We start from the raw sequence: 22,537 nt of genomic DNA on the forward strand, positions 1-22,537 counted from the left end.
ACAGACATAATCTCAGGTTTGTATAGGCGGTGCTCGATTTACAACGGTTCATTTAGTGACCCTTCAGAGTTACAATGGCACTGAAAAAAAAAAGACCGTTGGCCATTTTTCACACTTACAACCATGGCACCATCCCCACGGTCACATGATAAAAAAAATCCAGAGGCTTGGCAACTGGCTTATTTATATTTATGACGGTCGCAGTGTGAGGGCGTTACGTGATTTCCCCCTTTTGCAACCTTCCGACAAGCAATGTCAACCGGGAACCAGATTCACTTAACAACCGTGTCGCTGACTTAACAACTGCAGCGATTCACTGAACCGCCGTGTCCGAGAAAGGTCCTAAAATGAGGCCAAGCTCACTTCACGAATGTCTCGCTTAGCGACCTGGGCTCAGTTATGGTTGTAAGTCGAGGACTACCCGGGATCACTTTCCAGCGGGCTAAGCGAACCACCGCCAGCTTCCAGGGCTGGCGCCCTTCCGACAGGTGAGCCAGCCCGAACCAAGACGGCTGGCCAGGAGCCTAGACGATGCGCCGGCCAAGCGGCCTGCCTGGTCGGATCCTTTGGCTCGGCCGGCCGGGTCCGGAGAGCTTAACAGGCGGCCAGGATGGCGGGCAGAGGCCGGCAAGGGGAAGCGGCTGGGCGGGCGGTCGGGCAAGCGATGCTAGGCGGCTCGCCGGGAGGAAGAGGAGGGGAAAGCGGCTCACCCTTGCGCGGCGTCCTTGAAGAGGATTGCGCGAGGCGAAGGGGCGGGCGAGGCTCGCCTTCCCAATCACAAAAGCGTAACCCGAGGAGCGCAGCACCGGCGGGAGCCGGATCCGCCCCGTCTCTTCTCTCCCCTCCCGCTCCTTTTCTTCCTGTCCTTGCTGGCCTGACCCGGTGCGTTGCCTCTTTCCTCCTTCTCCGTCTCCTGCAGGCTGCCGTCCCGCGCCGCGCTCTGCCCTCCATCCCGTCGCTAAGCCGGCCCCGAGCAAGCAAGCGAGCCTAAAGGTGAGTCCCGGAGGGTCGGATAGGATCTCTAAATACATAAATATATATATATTTACGCTTCGCAGCAGGTTGGAGCATGCGGGGGGGGGAGGAATCCCAGATCTGCTATAAAAAGAGATTGGTGTGGGGGGGGACACCAATCTCTTTTTATAGCAGATCTGGGGTTCCTTCCCCCCCCCTGCTCCAACCTGCTGCGAAGCATAAATATATATATCCCACACACACACACTATCTATCTATCTATCTATCTATCTATCTATCTATCTATCTATCTATCCATCTATCTATCTATATGGGGGGGGGAATATATATTTTCCCACGCCGTGCTGGAAGATGCCTTCGGAGCAGGTTGGAGGCTGGCATCTTCCAGCACGGCGTGGGAAAATATATATTTCCTCCTCTCTCCCTTGCGGCGGGGGGGGGGAGGAATATATGTTTGGGGCTGGAAGATGCCTTCGGAGCAGGTTGGAGGATGGGGGGGGGGAATTGGGGAGAGGGGCGATTTCTCCTTTGGTGCATCTTTTTCTTACACCCCCCTCCCCAAAACTCACTCTCTTAGGTCCCTGGGTTCAGTCAGTCCCAGGCCTGGGGTTTGTCTCTCTTGTCTTTGCATGCATGCAAATAAAAAATGGGGAACTTTATAAAAGAGAGAATGGAAGATGGATGGAGCCCCCCCAACCACACACGTGGTTTTGGGTTGTTTTTTGCAATGCATCTCTAATTTGCCTCCATCTCCCCTCCCCCATTTTTTCTTGGGGCACCAAGGCCCTTCCTGAAGGATCAGAGGAGATCATTTTACGTTTTCCGCACCCCAACATTCCCCCCGCCCCGCCGGGATCTTTTGCCCGGATCGCTTTTCTTCCTTTGACTCCCTTAAAATGGGGCGGGGGGGGGGTGGAAAAGAAAGCGCCCGATGGATGGTCCGATCTTCTCGAGAAGGTCGTCTCGGAAGATGCGAGAGGGCGGGGACTTGTTGCATAATAATCTCGGGTTGAATGGAGGCTTTGGGGAAGCAGCTGTCAATCACGGACGTGGAGGGGGGGGAAGAGAGGGACGTGCCTAGGAACACGCGGTCTGGGAAGATTTTTTTTTAAATTTCCAAGAGGGGGAAAAAAAAATGCATGTTCACGTTTCCGTCCCCGCCCTCGTCGGCAGTGGAATTGCAGGGTGGGGAGGGGGAGGAATGACTAAAATTGAAAGCTGGCTTCCGTCCCCCCCCCCGCTCCCCCGTTTGCAGGACGGATTCTTTCTGATGCGTTCTTGCATGCAAGCTGCAGAGTCATTTGGGTGCCAAGAAGGGCACGTGACCGCCGGGACCAAATTACGCACTTTATATTTGCTGGCCTCTTGCGACAGACCGGAATCTTCCGGTTCACACCCAGGCGGAGTCAACCACATCCCGCCCGAGGAAATATTGCAGAATTGGGCTTTTCTTTAAAAAAAAAAAAAAAAAAGGCTGCAAGATGGGGGCAGAAAGCTTGGCGAGGTTTCTGCAGCGTTGGCTGTGTCAGGATCCGTGCAAAGGGTCATGTAGCATGTTAAGGGGAATTCACTGGCAGGTAGTCCTCTAAGCTGGGATGGCCCTAAAGTGGGCCTGTCACGAGACTGGATCCAATTATATAACCGGTTGTTTTTTTTTTGAAGTGGTCATTAAGTGAATACTGCAGCCTAAAGCCATGACACAGTCCCGAAGCGAATCCTGCTATGGGCTTTATCTCTGGTTTCCAGAAGAAAAAAAATCCAGTTTCTGGAGAGAAAAAAAATATTGTAAATTTCAGTCGCATGACTTGGGGTGGTCCGCTGCTGAAAATGTGGACTCAGTGCCTAAAATGAAGTCACACGACCAGGGTTATAAGTAGTTTTTTTGGGGGGGGGGTGTCTGTTGTAATTTTGAATGGTCACTAAACAGGCAGTCGTAAGTTAAGGACTGCCCGTAGGTGCTAGTTCATACATATTGAGGTCTGAAGCTGAAAATGTAGAATTTGTCTTCTTCTCTCATTTGTCCCAGTTTAACTTCATTAAAACACAAGGGGCCCAGTGGGATTGGCCAACTGGTGAGAGTAGGGTAGCTCGGCACAGGTGTAATCCTTGATTTACAGCAGTTTGTTTAGTGACCAAAGTCACAACGGCATTGAAAAAAATGACTTCTGACCGCTTTTCACACAAATCCTTGCAACGTCCTGATCATCAGGTGCACAAAATTCATGCACTTGGCAACTGGCATGTTACTGCTATTTATGACGGTTGCAGCGTCCCCGGGGGATCACGTGATCTCCTTTTGCGAATTTCTGACAAGCAAAATCAACTGGGGAAACCAGATTCACTTAACAACCATGTTATCCACTTAACTGCTCCGATTCACTTTAATAACTGTGGCAGGAAAGGCTGTGAAAGGGGGCAAAAGTCACTTGGCAACTGTCCTGCTTAGCAACGGAAATTTTGGGCTCAGTTGTCACAAGTCGAGGATCACCTGTAGCAGCGATACTTTAGCTACCTTAATTGCGATAGCTTGAAAAATGACAAAAAGTCCTGTCCTTGTGAGGGACTCTGGAAGGTCCCAGAAAGGTGAGTAGGTGTGTGCCTCCAAATTCAGCTTGATTAGTTGTGTTAGGGCAGAGGTAGGCAACCTTGGCTCTTTTATGACTCGTGGACTTCACGAGTCATAAAAGAGCCAAGGTTGCCTACCCCTGGGTTAGGGTTAGGGTCAGCACCACCCATCTTCGTTCACAGGAGCAATTCACATGCCACCCTGAGAATCTTGCCATGAAAGAAAGCATTGACCTTAAACATGGAACCATAGTTTCAAAGCCACGTGGGCTGTATCCTAGCCATCAAAAACCAAATTATATTGTATTATCCATCCATCATCCTTTGCCCCTGCTGATGGCACATCTCAGAACTGGGCACAATTGGGAGTGTGACACTTTTAAAGCAATGTTTTTCTAACTGTCAAACCCAAAAGACAAGGTCTACGTTGAAGATCCAATTAATCTGAATCATTGCTAATCGTGCTTATGCACAGCAGCATGTGCTTGGAGTTAGATAAAGAGTCAACAGCATTTGGGGGTGGGGCTTAATCCACTTGTGACTACGCAGGGGTTCTAGGCTGAGCCCTCTTTTTAACTCCACTCCCGGGTTCTGCCACTGATTCTCTGCACAAACACAGCACCTTCAAGAGGGGTGCATTTCAACCGAAATTGAAGTCCACCCCTCTTGAAGTTGCCATGTTTGGAAAAACACGCCCCACAGTCCAATTTCATCCCCTGAGCCACTCCCAGGTCGCCATCAGACCAACTGAGAGAGCAAAGAAACCCCAATTGTTGCTTTCTACTAACTGTGATTGAACTGCAGGTATGGGGCCTTGACTTCTCCCCTCCCCCCCTTCCTTTTCCCATTCCTGTTTTGTCTGTTGTTGTAGATTGTAAGCCTTTTGAGGCAGCGACCATGTCAGTTCTGTGTTACCTGTCTGTTGTGGTTGCTGTAAGACAATAGAAGTTCACTATGAGCGACTTCACATTCTTTGTTGTTTGTTACTCTGTGGGGTCCTCCGATGACGACAGCTTCAGCCGGTGGCCTCCATCTTGGAGTGCTGAACAAAAGGTAAGTGGGAGAGCTCCACCACCACCCCGCCCTCCTTTGCCCCCATTTCGACAACGGCAACACAATTTTGATAAATGGGTGAAAATCAACCTTCAGCCGAAACCATTCAGTATAGGGAACGCAGGTCAGTCGGATCACTCCGTGAGCAAGACACAGGTAGTCCTCGACTTAACGGCCGTAAACTGTCATTAAGTGGGTCATCACATGACCAGCCTCAATTTTACCACAGTTTTTGTGATGGTCATTAAGCAAACACCGTGGTCATTAAAAGAATCCATTTTGCCTCGTTGGCTTTTTTTTTTTGCCAAAAACCGTTAATACTTGTAATGGTAAAAAATAAAAATTGAAAATTACAGTTACGTAAGCACAGGACGCTGTAAAAGGCTGTAAAAGTCAGCTGGGGAAAAGCAGTAGGCTTTTCAGCAGGTTTTGCCAGGCCTGCAGATCCTGCCCCAGCTGTGGCGAGGAGCTGCAACTGCGTCTGTGCCGAGGGGGCAAGGAGAAGGAAACGGGCCCGGTGGTGGGCTGCCTTCTGGATTCGGGGTTTTCCTTTGATTGTGAACTGGGGTGGGCCAGCGCCTCACTGTCTCCAGGGCGACCCTGGATCAAATGTAAACACCCCGCGGGCATGTCTATCCTCTCCTTCTCCTTTTGTCTTTGGTGTAGCGCAACTGACTCCTTTCCCCTGGCTGCACGCAGCTTCCAGAAGCGCCAGTCAGCTGGAGCCCAGCGCGGATACTGAGCACTTAGCAGAACCCAGGCAACACTGCGGCTCCAGCTGTCTCTCCCACAGACCTGTGCTGCGTTGCCGCCACTTTAGCTGATCCCCAAGCTACAGTTTTACACTTTTTTTAATACTATTTTTTACAGTGCTTTTCAACCCATCGTAAACATACCTGCCAGGTGCTGACGTACCGCCAGTGGTATGCGTACCCACCGGTTGAAAAGCCCTGATGTCAAACAGCGTTTCTGCTTGTACTGTATGTTGCATACTGGCTGAGGAATTCTGGGAATTGAAGTCCACGCTTCTTAAAGTTGCCATGGTTGAAAAACACTGCTCTAGAGCAGAGGTCCCCAACCCCTGATCCGTGGACTAGTACCGAGCCATGGCATGTCGGCAACCGGTCTGCACAAACAAGGAAAGCCCCATCCGTGGGAGGCAGGCAGCACACAAAACCACACACACTCTGGTCCACGGAAAAACCTCTTTCCACGGAACCGGTCCCTGGTGCCCAAAAGGTTGGGGACCTCTGCTCTAGAAGATGCCAAGTAAGACGACACCTGATCACAACTTGCAATCTTCCCTGCTGGCTTTCCCATCCACTTTGCTTGTCAAAAGCTGACTGAGAAAGTTACAAATTGTGATCAGATGACTAGGGGGGTTGCCAAGTGCCCAAATCATGATCACATGACCGTGAGGCTACTACAGACAGTTGTAAATGTGAGGGCTGGTCATAAGTCATTTTTTTTCATCACTGTTACAGCTTTCAGCAGTATAAAACAGATCTGAAAACTAAATACTAAACAATTGAGACCTGGAAGTCTGTGCCAATCTATTGCAGATCTCCCAGACCTAATTTTAATTTTGCTAATTCCTGTTTTGAAGGATACCACTGGTTTGAAAGTCAATCTAACAGTATCCGTTGGTCTACCATAGCATCCAGAGCTATTTTTGTCCTCATTATCAGTAAAATGCAGATGGTATTATAACAACCTCTGGGGATTATTCCAGTTCATGCATGCAAAGTTCTGCCTGTTTGTTTTACAATTCTTCATCTCTGCACGCATGCTTTGATCTTTGGCCTTAGGTGGTAGTCATTGACCTACTTAAAGAATATTATATCTTGCTTTCCTTAACTTAATGGAGTTTTTAAATATTAATTTTCAGGAACATTTGGCGTTCTGCATTGATTGCATTTCAATGATTGCCTTGTCAAAATGGGAGATAGTTAAATGCTTGTGTTATTTCTGGAGTTTGGTATGTGATATGGTGGTTAAGATGTCTGGCAAAGATTGGAGTCGGCCATCAGCCGTTCACTGACTTTGGGGCCATCGTTCTCTTTTAACCTCATCTAAGTTACAAGGTTTTGATGGAGAGGAAAAATTGAAAAGAGTGCCATCTAGAAATTGGAACATAACTCTTAACACAAATAGTAGACCTTGGTCTTTAGGAGGGAGTGAATTGAATATACGAGGAAGGAAAAAGTTTACTAAATTAGCATCTGAGATATTCATGAAAGGATTTCCTTTAAGCATCAACAAGCACCCTTGACATGAAGAAGTAGCTGAGTTGAACAAGCTATTAGGAATACTCTGTGTTGGCATTTGGGATATATAATAAAAGAATCACTATTTAGGCCCTAAGCTTTTTGATTCAGAAGTGTACAATTGGACTAAAATCGGTCAAAATACTCTTGAATCGGCCATCTGTGTTAAGTTCACAATTCTTTGGGAACATCTGTTTATGTTTTATTGAGGTAGGTTTAGCCTATACCAGGGGTAGGCAACCTTGGCTCTTTTATGACTCATGGACTTCAACTCCCAGAATTCCTGAGCCAGCATGGCTCAGCTTGGAAACCTCTCCCTTTTCCCTCAGCATGGCTGGCTGAGGAATTCTGGGAGTTGAAGTCCACAGGTCATAAAAGAGCCAAGATTGCCTACCCCTGGCCTATACCTATGGTTTAGCCTATGGGAAGGAGAGTTATGGATGCCACCTTTTGCTCCTAAACAGAAAAATGGGATATATAAGTCTATTATGAATGGCCTGCCTATTCATAATATGGCTGCGTTGTGGGAACCCACTAAGACGGTCTTCAAACTTGGCCCTTTTATGACTTGTGGACTTCAACTCCCAGAATTCCTCAGCCAGACATGCCTGGCTGAGGAATTCTGGGAGTTGAAGTCCACAAGTCATAAAAGGGCCAAGTTTGAAGGCCCCTGCACTAAGAGGATCTGCTAGGATTACTCTCTTTTCCCCATTCTGATCCCAGCCCTGCTGTTTATCCCAAAGTTTTCTTGGAAGTTCTTGAGAGTGGATGTAACTGATAAATAGATTCTTAACTGTTATGATCTCATGAAGAATGCCAAGAAAGAACAAAGCCCTACTTTATTCTCCCTTGTTTTCTTTTGAGAAGAGAAATGTCTCGGTTCAGGGCTAAATTTCAAGTCATGTTAGGGACACTAAACAAACCCTTTCACTTGTGAAGGCATTAATAGCCTTCGGTGGTATTGAGGAATGAATAGGGTTTGACGTTGATTTCATTTGCAGTGCTGTGATTTCCATGAATAAATAGCAAGTAATATTGGTGGGTAGAGTAACTGCGTTGTCCTGAGCTTCTCATTGAAGTATGAGTCATAGTTACCGTTGATATTGTTGAAGATAATAATAATGATAACGGAGTAAGTGATACTTCATCCTTTCTCAACTTTGTGACCCCCCAGATAAATTGAATTATGACTTCTGTTGCTCTATATCAGTGGTTCTCAACCTGTGGGTCGGGACCACATTTGAGGTTGAACGACCATTTCACTTTCAAAAGCCAATAGAAATGGTTCAGGCTGTCTCTGCCCTGCTGAGCCCGCCAAAAGTCCCATTCTGCAAACGGTGCTGCACCAGTTGAGTAGTCCTCGACTTACGACCGGTTGAGTAGTCCTCGACTTATGATCGGTTGGGGGTCGCGGCATTAAAAAGGTTGAGAACCACTGCTCTATATGGAAGGGTGTAGGTCTATACCAGGGGTAGGCAACCTTGGCTCTTTTATGACTCATGGACTCCAACTCCCAGAATTCCTGAGCCCAGCATAGCTGGCCTAGGAATTCTGGGAGTTGAAGTCCACGAGTCATATAAGAGCCAAGGTTGCCTACCCCTGGTCTATACATATGTTGTATGTAGTGTGTTTTAAATGTGTTGTGTATGTGTACACTTTGAGAGGAAGTAACTAAACTTCATTTTTAATGTGTGCCATTGTGCCCACAGTAAAGAATGACAATAAAGGTTATCTAATCTTGACTGAGAGAAAAACGTTGATGAAAGAGTAGGGTGATCCAAACGTGTTCAACATTAAGACTGATGGACTTCAACGTCTAGAATTCTGGGAGTTGAAGTCCAACAGGTCTTAAGGCTGCCAAGTTCGGAGAGCTCTGTCTAAAGAGGATAGTATTCTAGTCCAGTGTTTCCCAAACTTGACAATTTTAAGGCATGTGGACTTCAACCCCCAGAATTCCACAGCCAGCATTGCTGGCTGTGGAATTCTGGGAGTTGAAGTCCACATGCCTTAAAATTGTCAAGTTTGGGAAACACTGTTCTAGTCCATCCTGGTGATATATCTTGGCAATTGCAATTCCCCACCTCAGTAGGGCAGTGAATGGGTGAGGTCATTTCATGTTTTTTTTCTCTCTCTTTTTTTGCAGAAAGCAATGGCTTCCCTCAAGGACAAACTGATTACCCCAATTACCCAGCCCAGCACTCAACCGATCAACAAGGTCACCGTGGTGGGAGTCGGCCAGGTGGGGATGGCCTGTGCTGTCAGTGTCCTGGAAAAGGTACGTATGTCCATTTGAGATGTTGATGTGCTGGCTTTCCTGCAGAAGATCCCCAGATGGCGTAGACAATTCAATGCAGTATTTTAAAAGGCTAAATTCCAATTGAGCACAGGTAGTCCTCAACCTACAACAGTTCATTTAGTGACTGTCGAAATGACCACAGCACTGAAAAAAAGCGATTTGTGACCGTTTTTCACACTTAAGATCATTGCAGTATCCTCGTGGTCACCTGATCAAAAGTCAGACGCCTGGCGACTGACTCGTATTTATGACTGTTGCAGTGCCCTGGGATCATGTGATCCTCTTTTATGACCTTCTGTCAAGCAAAGTCAATGGGGGAAGCCAGATTCACTTAACAACTGCATTACTAACTTAACAACTGCCAGTGATTGACTTAACAACTGTGGCAAGAAAGGTTATAAAATGGGGTAAAATTCACTCAACAAATGTCTCGCTTAGCAACAGAAACGTTGGCCTCGATTGTGATCTCAAACGTTGGCCACAAATTGTTGCACAGGCACTCCGTGACGTACAACCACAACTGAAGCCTGAATTTTGGTCGCTAAGCGAAATAGTCATCAGCTGAGTCGACCCGTGGCTGCATATGATTTTACAAACATTTTCACTGCGGTCATTACGCAAATCCGGGGGTTGTTAAGCGAATCACCTAGTTGTTAAATGAATCCAACTTCCTCCGTTGACTTGACTTGCCCGAAACCGGCTGGGAAGGTTTGCAAATCACAATCGCATCACCACAAGATCCTGTAATCGTGAATGTGAGGCAGTGGGCCAAGCACCCAAATTGTGATCCCAGGAACACCAGGCGTTTTGCCATGTTTGTAACTTCAAGGGCAGCTCAGAAGCCATTGTTTTCCAAGGCTGTGTAACTTCAAACCGCTGTTAAGCAGATGGTCATAATCTGAGAACTGCCTGTAGTTGAGAAGCAACATGAATTGGTCTAGCAAAGAAAGATGATAATACAGTAGCTATAAAGATAAGGTCTCCCTTGCACTCAAATGGGGACTTTGTAATACAGACATGCAGGGTTTCTTGGCAATAGAAAAGATGACTTTACGGTTCCCTTCTTCCAGAATATTTGATTGTCTTATAGCAGTGGTTCTCAACCTTTTTAATGCCGCGACCCCCAACCGGTCGTACGTCGAGGACTACTCAACCGGTCGTAAGTCGAGGACTACTCAACTGGTGCAGCACCATTTGCAGACTGGGACTTTTGGCGGGCTCAGCAGGGCAGAGACAGCCTGGACAATTCCTATTGGCTTTTGAAAGCCAATAGAATTTGACTCTATTCAAGAGAGTCTATTCTATCGGCTTTCAAAAGCCAATAGAATAAAAGGGAGTAGCACAGCTAAGGAAAAGGGGGAAAAAAATGGCGGACTGCGTTGTTTGGCGACCCCCGTGAAATGGTCGTTCAACCCCAAATGGGGTCCCGACCCTCAGGTTGAGAACCACTCTCTTATAGCTTGGAGACGTCCTCATGGTCTCCTGTCCATTGACTAACTAGGTCTAGCTCTATTAGCGTCAGAATCCAGCTCAAAACCGATAAGGTGATGGCCGCTAATAAATTTGATTTTTTTAATGATACAAGAAAAAGTTTTGAAGGCCACCCGTGATCCATTCCTGCCTGAGAAGCTGGTTCTGCATCTGCTGTAATGCAAGAAGGTATCAAGGCTTACTTAAGCTGGATGGATCACTTCCATGATGAGATGGACCTCCGTTTGGTTAACACAGTGGTTCTTAACCTGGGCGATATTGCCCCCCAGGGGGCGATTTCATTTTTCAGGGGGGCGATGGAACGAAAAGGTGCAATGGGGGCGAAGGAATGAAAAGGGGGCAATATGGGGGCGATGGAGTGAGATGTTTTGGGGACACTTTTGAGACTTTTTCATACAGTGAATCGCTGTATATCTGTCGTACAAAAACATCAGGTCGCTCGCTATTAGTGGATTGAATTGTGTTTTCAAATGTTCCTCCAGCTAGCTTCAGTACAGAACGCCGTAGATATGTGAATACGCATTGCTTATCTTCATGCGCGTTGTGCAGCAGCCTCTACCCATACAGTGGCACTCCATTGGCCAGAATATGGGAGATATGGGGAAAAGACTGGAAATAAATTATTTGCATCAATATGTCCTGATGACAATTTTAAAGAAAACAAAAAAAGTGTTTGCATAAATTGAAGAATTATTTCCTATGATTGAGAGGTTATGTTCAGGGAGGGGGGCGATGACAACTTCCTCATCGGCTCAAGGGGGCGATTCATTCAAAAAGGTTAAGAACCACTGGGTTAACACACCAAGCGTGTCAAGGTTACAGTCCTCGTGCTTAACGGTTGGCACCATGTTTCTTCCTGATGCCAGGGTCTCTGCGATGAACTTGCTCTCGTTGATGTCCTGGAAGACAAACTGAAAGGAGAAATGCTGGATCTACAACATGGAAGCTTATTTCTGAAGACACCTAAGATTGTAGCAGACAAGGGTAAGGTTTGCATTGTGTCTCACACCCCCTTTGAACATCAATGAGCAGTCAGAAGACTTGATGAAAACTCTTTAATTAATTTCACAGCATATCGATAGACTTAACCATAGTTTCAGTTGGGAATATGTGACCCTCCTAGATGAAGCCAAGTCCAAAAACACCAGAGAATTTCTAGAAGCCTGACACTCAGGCAGATTAGCCATCAATAGAGGTGTCATGGTTCTGACAGATGAAACTCTTCAAAGAACTTCAAGGCATTGTTTTCCTTAAAGAATCTTTATTTGAGTAGCATAGAATGGCACTAACATGATCGAAGCCAAAAACTGAGTTCCCCTCCCCTAAGCACATAGTATCAAAGCACAATTCCCTCCTCCAATTCTCAGTCATAAATCACATTCTCCAATTAGTTTGAAATGCAGGCTTCCCCTCCAGTTCTCCAGCCCTGCCAAGTCTTATCATCTCTTATTTCAATAACCTTGGTTCTCACACTAAGTTCAATATTGTTATGTCTAGCTAAACTCTCATGCACATTCCTCCCCCCAGCATCATCTAACTAAAACGTAAGAAGAAAATGGTTGCATCGCCATCTGTTGTCAAAGCAAAAACATCCAATGTTAGCAGCGTTGACAAGAGGTATAGACTTTAGCAATATTTATAGATTATGCAAAAGAGAACCAGCCCAAAAGGGAACAAAAAGACCCAAGCACCTGTCCATCAGCAATCAGAACCCAGATCAGCATAGATTAACTCCAAAGTTAATATCAGACCAACAGTTAAACAAACAAAACCCCAATCAAGAAACTGCCAAGGAATCCCAACAGCAAACAGTCCAATCAAGGAATCTTTAAGCACTAGAATATAAACTGAGAGCAAACCCCACCCCCTTACTGGAACTGATGATGTTACCTAGTTGGGTAATAAAACGTCTGCAAGAAAACAACCAAGCTCAGAGAGCATCAAGGACCCCCCATTTCAACTCTGAGCTATACATGTTCTCCTTTATTACTACTTCCTTTCCTTGTCACCCATCCAAAACAAATCTTTGGCCAATTAGTTGGAAGATCATCAGGAAGTCACAAGTCATCCTGTCCTGATTACTGAATGGCTTGGTGGTCATCGCCGACCAAAATTTCAGCTAGCTGAGCAACCAAGTGGTAGTTGAAGAGAAGGAAGATTCTTGGCAACCGGATTTTTCTGTTCTTTGCAAAAGTTTGGAAAAAAACAGATTATGATCCTTCACGTAATGTCACCTCTGCTTCCCTTTTCTCCAGATTATTCTGTGACCGCTAATTCAAAAGTGGTGGTTGTAACCGCCGGTGTGCGCCAGCAGGAAGGAGAAAGCCGTCTTGATTTAGTTCAGAGGAACGTAAACGTCTTCAAGTTCATTATCCCCCAAGTTGTGAAATACAGCCCAAATTGCATCATTCTGGTGGTGTCAAACCCAGGTAAATGTTGGTTTGGGGTCAAAAACAATTACGTGGAAAGTCTGATGCTTGAAACCAGACATCGCTCGGCTGTCTGGTTATTACATATGAAACTATCCAACTTAAGATTGGAGCATGTTATAAAACAAATATGCATTATTTTTAACACCTTAATTCAATTTGGATATATATGTGTGCGCAGATGTCACTATATCCTGCATTAAATGTCTAGGTTTATTCCACATTTACAAATATCCTGGAATCTCTTTGTGCAGAATAGAAAATAGGTAAGCAATAAATAATAAAAATGTAGGTTTGCAGTACTTTTGTTAAAGATAGCGATGCATATTGTTGTAGCTACACAACCAGGCAGATAACAAGTAGTCCTTGACTTACAGCCACAATTGTGACCAGAATTTCCATTGCTAAGCAAGGCAGCTGTTAAGTGGCTCGCGTGTAATATTACAGTCTTTTTTGTCATGGTTGTTAAATGAATCACTTCAGTTAAGGATCTTCAAACTTGGCAACTTTAAGACTTGTGGACTTCAACTCCCAGAATTCCTCAGCCAGGCACGCTGGCTGAGGAATTCTGGGAGTTGAAGGCCACAAGTCAAGGGATCTTCAAACTTGGCAACTTTAAGACTTGTGGACTTCAACTCCCAGAATTCCTCAGCCAGGCACGCTGGCTGAGGAATTCTGAGAGTTGAAGGCCACAAGTCATAAAAGGGCCAAGCTTGAAGACCCCTGACTTAAGTGAATCACATAGTCACTAAGCACTTTCCCCATTGCTTGTTGGAAGCTGGCTGGGAAAGATGGCGCTCGTATGATCCCATGATGCTGCAATCATCATAAATACCGCTGGGCAAGCGCCCAAATTTTGATCATGTGACCATGAGGATGCTGTGACAGTCCTAAAGGTGAGGCGCAATCAAGAGCCACTTTTTTTCAGCGCCACTGTAACTTTGAAAGGTCACTCAATAAGTTGTAAGTCAAGAACTACTTATATTTGCATATCTGTTTTGCCCATTTTGTGAAGTCAAAGTTTTGGGTTCACCTGTGCACTAAGAAACCATGGTGTATAAGCAAAGTGGCCAGGATCAAAGTTACATGCAAATCTTGCCAAAGAGCTGATCTGCCGTTTTTAATCCCGAGGCTGCCATCTTAACCAAATGCTTGGAGGATCCATCCTTCAGTCTGTCTGTCTTGTCTTCCCTTTTCCAGTGGATATCCTGACCTACGTCACATGGAAACTTAGTGGCCTGCCGAAGCATCGTGTCATTGGGAGCGGTTGTAACCTTGATTCTGCTCGATTCCGCTTTTTGATGGCAGAAAAATTGGGCATCCATCCTTCCAGCTGTCACGGTTGGGTGTTGGGCGAACATGGTGATTCCAGTGGTGAGTAGGCCTTCTGGCAGACAACACAATACCTCCCAGATGTTCTGCGCTACATCTCCCCCAGTCCCTTGCTAGGGATCATTCGGATAAGGTGTTTCTGGGAGTTATAGTCCAAAATATCTAGAAAGCATTGAAGTCGGCCTGCCAATGGTTTTCTTTACGCAGCCAAACCAATTCCTTCTGTGATCAGAATCACTTCTTCTGAACTTTTGTTCTGATATCTTGTGTCACTATATCAGGAAAGTAAAAAATGGCGGTAATTAAGAGTCATAAGAGACCTCACCCTGCCAACAAAAGTACATATAGTCAAGGCCGTGGTTTTCCCACTTGCAATGTATGGCTGTGAAAGTTGGATCATAAGAAAGGCTGAGCGCCAAAGAATTGAGGCCTTTGAACTCTGGTGCTGGAGAAGACTCCTGCGAGTCCCCTGGACTGCAAGGCGATCCAACCAGTCAGTCCTAGAGGAGATCAACCCTGACTGCTCTTTAGAAGGCCAGATCCTGAAGTTGAAACTCAAGTACTTTGGCCACCTAATGAGAAGGAAGGACTCACTGGAGAAGAGCCTAATGCTGGGAAAGATTGAGGGCCATAGAAGAACGGGACATCAGAGGATGAGGTGGCTGGATGGAGTCCCTGAAGCAGTAGGCGTGAGCTTTAAATGGACTCCAGAAGATGGTAGAGGACAGGAAGGCCTGGAGGAACGTTGTCCATAGGGTCACGATAGGTCGGACACGACTTTGCAACTAACAACAACAACAACAAAGAGTCACAAGTCCCATCTTTGATTAGATAGAACTTCCAGCAATGATTTGGAAATTTAAGAAAGACACTTCGTGGATAGTTCAAATATTGGGAGTAGAATTTTACCTGGATTAACTATCCCTGAAAAATGTCTGAGCACTGATCAAAAATGTTTAACGCAAGATAACCTATGTCCTAGGGGAAAAAAGATGATGTAATCTCAAATTATTTGCCTGGCACGAGAGATGAGAATTTTTTTAAAAAAAAGCATTAGAAAGAATATAAAAGGAAAACACGTGCTCAGCTCTCTGCAGCCGACAGTTCAGTTCTCTCTTAGACATGCATACTTTATATCAGCCTTTTAAATAATTTACTTTTGTAAGACTTGATAAAGACATATTTGAATTAATTGGTTATATGTGGCCATAGCCATGCTAAATTCTCTTTATATCTTTGGTTTACAGGTTTTGCTTGTTTTAGTTTCTGCTAGGATTGTGCTTTACTTTAAAAAAAAAAAGACAAAGAAAAGCATCTTTTTCCTCTGAGAATAAGCAAAAAGATAAAATATTAATTTAACAGGATACAATCTAGGTCAGTCACCGGGATGAGAGATTTTGTTATGCTGAAGCCCATCCTCAGGGAACTTCTTTCTAGCAGATTAATTTAACGCCTCACGAGACATGAGTCCTTCTCCAGAAAATCAGCATTCTTCAAAAATGTCTAGGTGTATTTGATAACTCTTAAAGAAAGGATTTAACTACAAATAGTTTCAACCATAATTGAGCCCAGAATTATGGTTGTAAATCGTATCAGCTGTTAAGTAGGTCACCATTTGACCAAATCCAATTTTACAACCATTTTATCCGGCATTCATTAATCGAACCTCTTGTCTCCAGTGGGCCTTGTTTTTTGCCGGAAATCGGAAATAAACACCAGTTTCTGCCCCCCCCCCAAAAAGTCTTAAATTGCAGTCACGTGACCGCAGGATACTGCAAATGGCCACCAAGCCGGGCCAGTTGCTAAGCACCCAAAATGCGATCACATGACTGAGGGGTGGAGAGAAGCAACTGGGCGTAAGTTGAGGACCGCCTGTTTTTTTTATTTGGCCTTTTTAAGATATGTGGATTTCAACTCCATGCTGGCTGGGGAATTCTGGGAGCTGAAGTCCGCACATCTTAAAAGTTGTCATGTTTGAAAAACATTAACTTCACTGTAACAGAGACATAAATGGCGTTGTTTGAAGGTAGAACCATCACTTAACATTACATTGCAGTAAATTCTCTGTAACCCTTTTCAGTACCCGTCTGGAGTGGGGTCAACGTAGCAGGTGTTTGTCTCCAGGATTTGAACCCACAAATGGGGACTGATCAAGATCCGGAGGAGTGGAAGAAAGTGCACAAGCAGGTGGTTGAGAGGTATGATGCAATGAAGTCATGAAAGCAACAGACAAAACAAAAAAATGGACAGAAAGTACTGTATATACTTGTGGGTAAGCCCATCTGTGGATAAACAGTCTCAATTTTTTTCCCAATACACCTTAAAAAATGTGCTACCCGCATATAAGCCAATCCTTGAAATTTTTTTATGTTTTAATTTTCACAACTAGCTTATGTGTGTGTGGCGTGTTTTTCGTGGTATTTTGATTAAAATTTCGAGGGTCAGCTTATCCGCAGAAGAGCTTATCCATCTGAATACACAGGTACTTTAAAAAAGTATTACATACATACCCATGGATAAGCCTGCAAGCATATTTTGGCATCTGAAATTCTCAGTTTGAGGGGTCCTTGGTGCTCTTGGAGCTTGGCTGTTTTCTTGCAGACATTTCATTACCCAAACTAGGTAATAGCATCAGTGCTAGTAACTCAAGAGAGGGATAAGTGCATTGCAGCAGGCCTCGTCTTGCTTGAGGTTTGAAACCTTCTCAAGTTAAAAGTCCTCAAGGCTGGAGTGAGCTGCAATTCTACTTGTCCCTCTCTTGAGTTATTCTGCATTGAATTGTCCCTTAGCGAATTGGCTGCTGCAAATTGGCCTCAGCAAATCAGCTGGCTGAGTCGGGCACGGCGAGATGGCTGGAACGAGTCAGATGGGGTGAATTATCCAACTCTGTTTGCTCTCTGTTTATATTCTAGTCTAGTGGCTTGTTAGTGTTGACTGGAGAGATTCTTTAGATTGGCTGTTTACTGTTACCTTGTTTAGCAATTCCTTGATTGGGGTTATGGTTTACCCCAATCCAGTTCCTAGAGATACGCGTCTGATAATTCCCAAAGAAAGTATTCAAAGGCTATAACTTGGAGTATTTCGAACCATAGACCAACACACGTTGTGGGAAAACGGGGAAGAATATAGTCAAGTTCTCCTTTCACGGCTTCCTCGTTTGAATTTTCCTTACTTGAAAATGACGTTGGCTGTTTGTCTCCTCTTAAGAACAGTGTTTCTCAAACTTGACAATTTTAAGGCATGTGGACTTCAACTCCCAGACTTCCACAGCCAGCATTGCTGGCTGTGGAATTCTGGGAGTTGAAGTCCACGTGCCTTAAAATTGTCAAGGTTGAGAAACACTGTCTTAAGAAGGACGATTTCTGCAGACTTAACCGTTTCAGGGCTTTTTGCTTCCCATTGACCAAGCTGACCTACCCTTCCTCTTTGTGTCCAATAGTGCTTACGAAGTGATCAAACTGAAAGGCTACACCAACTGGGCCATTGGCTTTAGTGTTGCTGATCTTCTAGAAACTATTCTGAAGAACCTTTCTCGAGTCCACCCAGTGTCTACCATGGTAAAGGTAAGGACTGTTGTGAGAGGGGGGTATTTTCCATTCTTCACACACTTCTCTCTCTCTCCCTCCAGGGATCTCCAAACGTGGCAACTTTAAAGACTTGTGGACTTCAAATCCCAGGGATCTCCAAACGTGGGATCTTTAAACGTGGCGACTTTAAAGGGATCTCCAAACGTGGCGACTTTAAAGAATTGTGGACTTCAAATGCCAGAATTCTCCAGCCAGCCATGCTGGCTGGGGAATTCTGGGAGTTGAAGTCCACAAAGTCGCCATGTTTGGAGAGCCCTGTTTTCAGGTGAAATATACTTTCCTTGAGACAAAGGTGTTAGGATTGGGGAAAGGGATTTCAGCCTTTCAAGCAAACCCAACTAGGAAACCAAAGTCACTCCTTTTATTGTAAGGTCATAGCGACAAACTCTTGCCTGTCTGAATGTGCTTCCCACCAAGCTCGGGAGAAGCTTGACTAAAGGCCTTTATTTGGGTTACAATTCTGGCCTGTATTTTTTTTCTTTAGAGGTAGTCCTCGACGTACGACCACAATTGAGCCCAAAGTTTCTGTGGCTAAGCAAGACAGTTGTCAAACGAATTTCTCACGTTTTACGACCTTTCTTGTTAAGTTAGTCACACGGGGAATCTGGATTCCCCATTGACTTTGCTAGTCAGAGGATGGCAAAAAGTGATCACCTGACCTCTGGACACTAACCGTCATAAATATGAATCAGTTGCCAAAGGTCTGAATTTTAATCCCATGACCACAGGGATGCTGCAGTGGTCTTAAGTGTGAAAAACAATCAGTCAATTTTTTTCAAGGCTGTTGTAACTTCAAATGGTCCCTAAACGAACTGTTATAAGATGAGGACTGCCTATATCTGGCCATGTTCTTGGTTGCAGCCCTGTTCCTCAAGGTTATTTTTTCTGCCTGTTAGAGCAGACTGACCAGCAGTCATGTTTTATTATACAGTAGTGGCCAAAATTGTGGAAACCTTTTGGGAAAAGTGTACAGTAGAAACGCCACCTTTGGTTAAGTTTCCACCCATTTTTCTTCTAATTTCTTTATAACTGTAGCCTTGTTCACTTAATAATACTATTTTACATCGCTTTCTGGGTGACCAGTCAACTCTTTGCACTATGAATTTAATTTTATTACATTTTACAAGCTCACTAAATGAAAGAACACCAAAAAACCCAAACAATTTAATAGTGATCACATAACACACTGACCAATGTCCTCTCAGCTTCAATACATGACATCAGTCACTGAATCTGATTGGCTCATTGCCAAAACAAGATGACACCTGATTGGCTCTCTAAACACTCATGCTCATTGGCTACAATCGGATGAAGGAAAGCTACCTGATATGAACCTAAACGTGCTTCCTTTTTCTGGTTATTTGGCTATAACGTTTCATAGAATACAGTACAGATCATTGAACAAACTATGTTGCATTACATTCTTGATTAAATTATCTTTCCATTGCTATATAATTTTATGGTACTACTCCAAAACAAAAGTGGCATTATTAGCCATCAAACTTCAAAAATGCACTTTTCCCAAAAGGTTTCCACAATTTTGGCCACTGCTGTAGGTGATCCTTGACTTATAACCGTAATTGAGCTGGCAATTATAGTTGTAAGTTACACTGGTAGTAAAAGGAGTCACCAAAGACTGGACCTGTTTATACAACCTTTTTTTGCGGCAGTCGTTAAGCAAATGCCATAACTGTTAAGTGAACCATTGTTTGCGGTGGGCCAGTTTTTGCTGAACAACCAGAAGTAACAACCGTTTTCCTGCAAAACGGTTGTAAATCAGGAGCATGTGACTGCAGGGCATTGCAGACGGCTGTAAATGTGAGCCAGCTGCCAAGCACCAACGGTGTGGTCATGTCATTGGGATGGGTCTTTTGAGGGTCTGTCACAACTTAAAATGGCTGCCAAGCATTCAGTCATGTGTATCCAATGATTAACATCAGTATAGGACAGGGATAGGCAACCTTGGCTCTTTATGTCTCATGGACTTCAACTCCCAGAATTCCTGAGCCAGCCATGCTGAGGGGAAAGAGAGAGGTTGCCAAGCTGGCTCAGGAATTCTGGGAATTGAAATGCACAAGTCTTAAAGTTGCCACGTTTGGAGACCCCTGTGATAGAGGAAGATCGATGGTCCCACTGAAGCACGGATGCTTAATATATAGATAGCTATGAATGTGTAGAGCAATAGCTATGAATGTGTAGAGCAGGGGTAGGCAACCTTGGCTCTTTTATGACTCGTGGACTTCAACTCCCAGAATTCCTGAGCCAGCCATGCTGAGGGGAAAGGGAGAGGTTTCCAAGCTGAGCCAAGCTGGCTCAGGAATTCTGGGAGTTGAAGTCCACAAGTCATAAAAGAGCCAAAGTTGCCTACCGCTGGTATAAGAGGAATGACTAATCCGGGGAGTGGAGTTAAAAGAGGGATCAGCCTAGAATCCCTACGTAGCCATAATCTACATAGTCAACAATGATTGCATGCCCTGAGAACGGAGGATTTTCTAATTCTTTTATCTTTTCTTGCAGGGTATGTATGGCATTGAAAATGAAGTGTTCCTGAGCCTTCCTTGCGTGCTGGGATCTGTAGGCTTGACCAGTGTGATCAATCAAAAGCTGAAGGATAACGAGGTGGCTCAGCTCCAGAACAGCGCCTCCACGTTGTGGAATGTCCAGAAGGATCTTAAGGATCTGTAGGCACTTGAGATGCTTCCTTTCCCCATAACTAAGAAGACAAGCAGTGTTAAGCCAACACGTTCATGTTAACTCCATAGCTGAGCTTCCAGTAAAACACCTTGAAAGGGTATCAGCTTTCCTCCACCACAGTTAAGACCCACGTTGTTGTAAAGGCAGACGTTCCGAACAAATAAAACCAGCTCTTTTGTGTGTGCTCCCATTCTGGTTTCATTTTCGTTTTTTCTCCTTCTGTATCTCGAGTTCGTTTTTGTTTATTTCAAGCAGTCTAAGTCCCGCCTCAGGCGTAAAAGCTGATTGGGTGACTTTGGTCCAATTACCAGGAGCTGGTGAGTTCTAGTCCTGCCTTACGCATGAAATCCACTTGGGGTGACTGGGCTAATCAACACTCTCAACCCAGCCCACCTTGCAGGGTTATTGCGGGGAAAATAGGGTGGAAGGAGGATTAGATATGTTTACTACCTTGAGTTACTTCTAAAAATAATAAAAGCAGGGTAAGAATAAATGAATTTTCAGCCATGATATGACCGATTCCCACTTAATTTTTTATTCAGAAGATTAGTAATACCAGAAGATAATTTGTTTTATCTTGGATGTATTATATTGACTAGGAATGCTAAGGGATCTAAAGTGGCTTCTGCAACCCAGTAAAACATAGTGTGTGGCAGTGTCTTCAAACTTGGCAACTTTAAGAGTTGTGGACTTCAACTCCCAGAATTCCTCAGCCAGCCCTGGGAGTTGAAGTCCACAAGTCTTAAAAGTTGCCATGTTTGAAGACCCTTGGTGTATGGTTTGCTGAGTATCAACTGAATATATATCTGTGCACACATTTGTGATTTCTTCTGATAAGCTATGGCTTTAACACAATGCATATGTCCAGTCAACATCTATTTCATGAAGGATAAACTTTTCAGTGAGTTAATATGCAACCATACTTTTCAAGGAATCTGTACAATTCAGTAACCTCTCATTAAATGTAGTTATCAGATACTTCCCACTGCTGAGAAGAAAACAATTGCGAAGAAAGATACTCGTTACTGCCACATTTGTGACTCATCCTACAGATAATTCCAATTAATTAAGCTTCAAATACTGTATAATTCCATTTGGGGAATGAAACTTAATATTAGTAATCAATAGCATTGGGTTGATTATATCACTGTTTCAGGAACCCTACATTATCTTGATTGCCTTTTACTTAAAAGCTTCCATGATACAACTCATTTGTGCTAACTTACTTTTCCAAAGATTAATAATACAAGCAGATAATTTGCTTTTTGCCTTAAGTGTATTGGGTATTCTCAAACCTAGATCCGTGCAGTCGATGAATCCAGATTTCCAATTTTTTAGGACTTGTTACTGAAAATTGGTTGCTTATTCCCATAAAAGTCATTACAGAGATATAGAAAAAATGGTAATATGTCTTTTTGTGGGAATCCTAAATTAGCAACTATTTTTTTCCCATTGTGCTGCAAAATCCTGCAAAGAGAAGCCGTTTTAATGCCAAATTAATTCATAGAAGCAGGAATGGAAGAAAAGAGAATTTTCAATAATCAAACCCAGATGGGGAAATGAAATGAAAAGGCAGAACTAGAAAATGCTTTTCCTAAAGGCTTGTTAAGGAAGAAACGGAAAAGAAGACTCAGTTCATTTACTTCTGCAATGCGTTGTCTTGCATTGTGATGTCCTTTTCTGCAAGCACCGAAGAATGTGGAATCCTCGGACTTAAATTATGTCTTGATACAAAACTACCTGCATATTAGTTTTTGGACAATATAGCCATAGATAATATGTCCACATGCTTTTGGCTGTTCTCTATTCTCACCTAGGCATTCTTGAACTGACTGGATGTATCACTTA

General features: G+C 44.3%; 1 protein-coding gene across 2 annotated transcripts; it reads left to right on the forward strand.

Moving 5' to 3' along the window:
- The first annotated feature begins 834 nt into the window (after nucleotides 1-834).
- Nucleotides 835-20,879, forward strand: LDHB (lactate dehydrogenase B). 2 transcript variants are annotated; one of them, XM_039347381.1, is made up of 8 exons: nucleotides 835-993; nucleotides 9,004-9,135; nucleotides 11,514-11,631; nucleotides 12,903-13,076; nucleotides 14,277-14,450; nucleotides 16,489-16,606; nucleotides 17,848-17,971; nucleotides 20,513-20,879. In XM_039347381.1, exons 2-8 carry the CDS (start codon nucleotides 9,010-9,012, stop codon nucleotides 20,678-20,680), a joined length of 1,002 nt encoding a protein of 333 aa, XP_039203315.1. In that variant the 5' UTR covers nucleotides 835-993; nucleotides 9,004-9,009; the 3' UTR covers nucleotides 20,681-20,879. The 2 variants fall into 2 exon arrangements, with proteins under 2 accessions (XP_039203315.1, XP_039203314.1); XM_039347380.1 differs by lacking the exon at nucleotides 835-993 and adding an exon at nucleotides 4,575-4,593.
- Nucleotides 20,880-22,537: the final 1,658 nt, after the last annotated feature.

The sequence above is a fragment of the Crotalus tigris genome, unplaced genomic scaffold, assembly GCF_016545835.1.
Source record: "Crotalus tigris isolate CLP2741 ecotype Arizona unplaced genomic scaffold, ASM1654583v1 scf7180000018068.1947079, whole genome shotgun sequence".
NCBI lineage: Eukaryota > Metazoa > Chordata > Lepidosauria > Squamata > Viperidae > Crotalus > Crotalus tigris.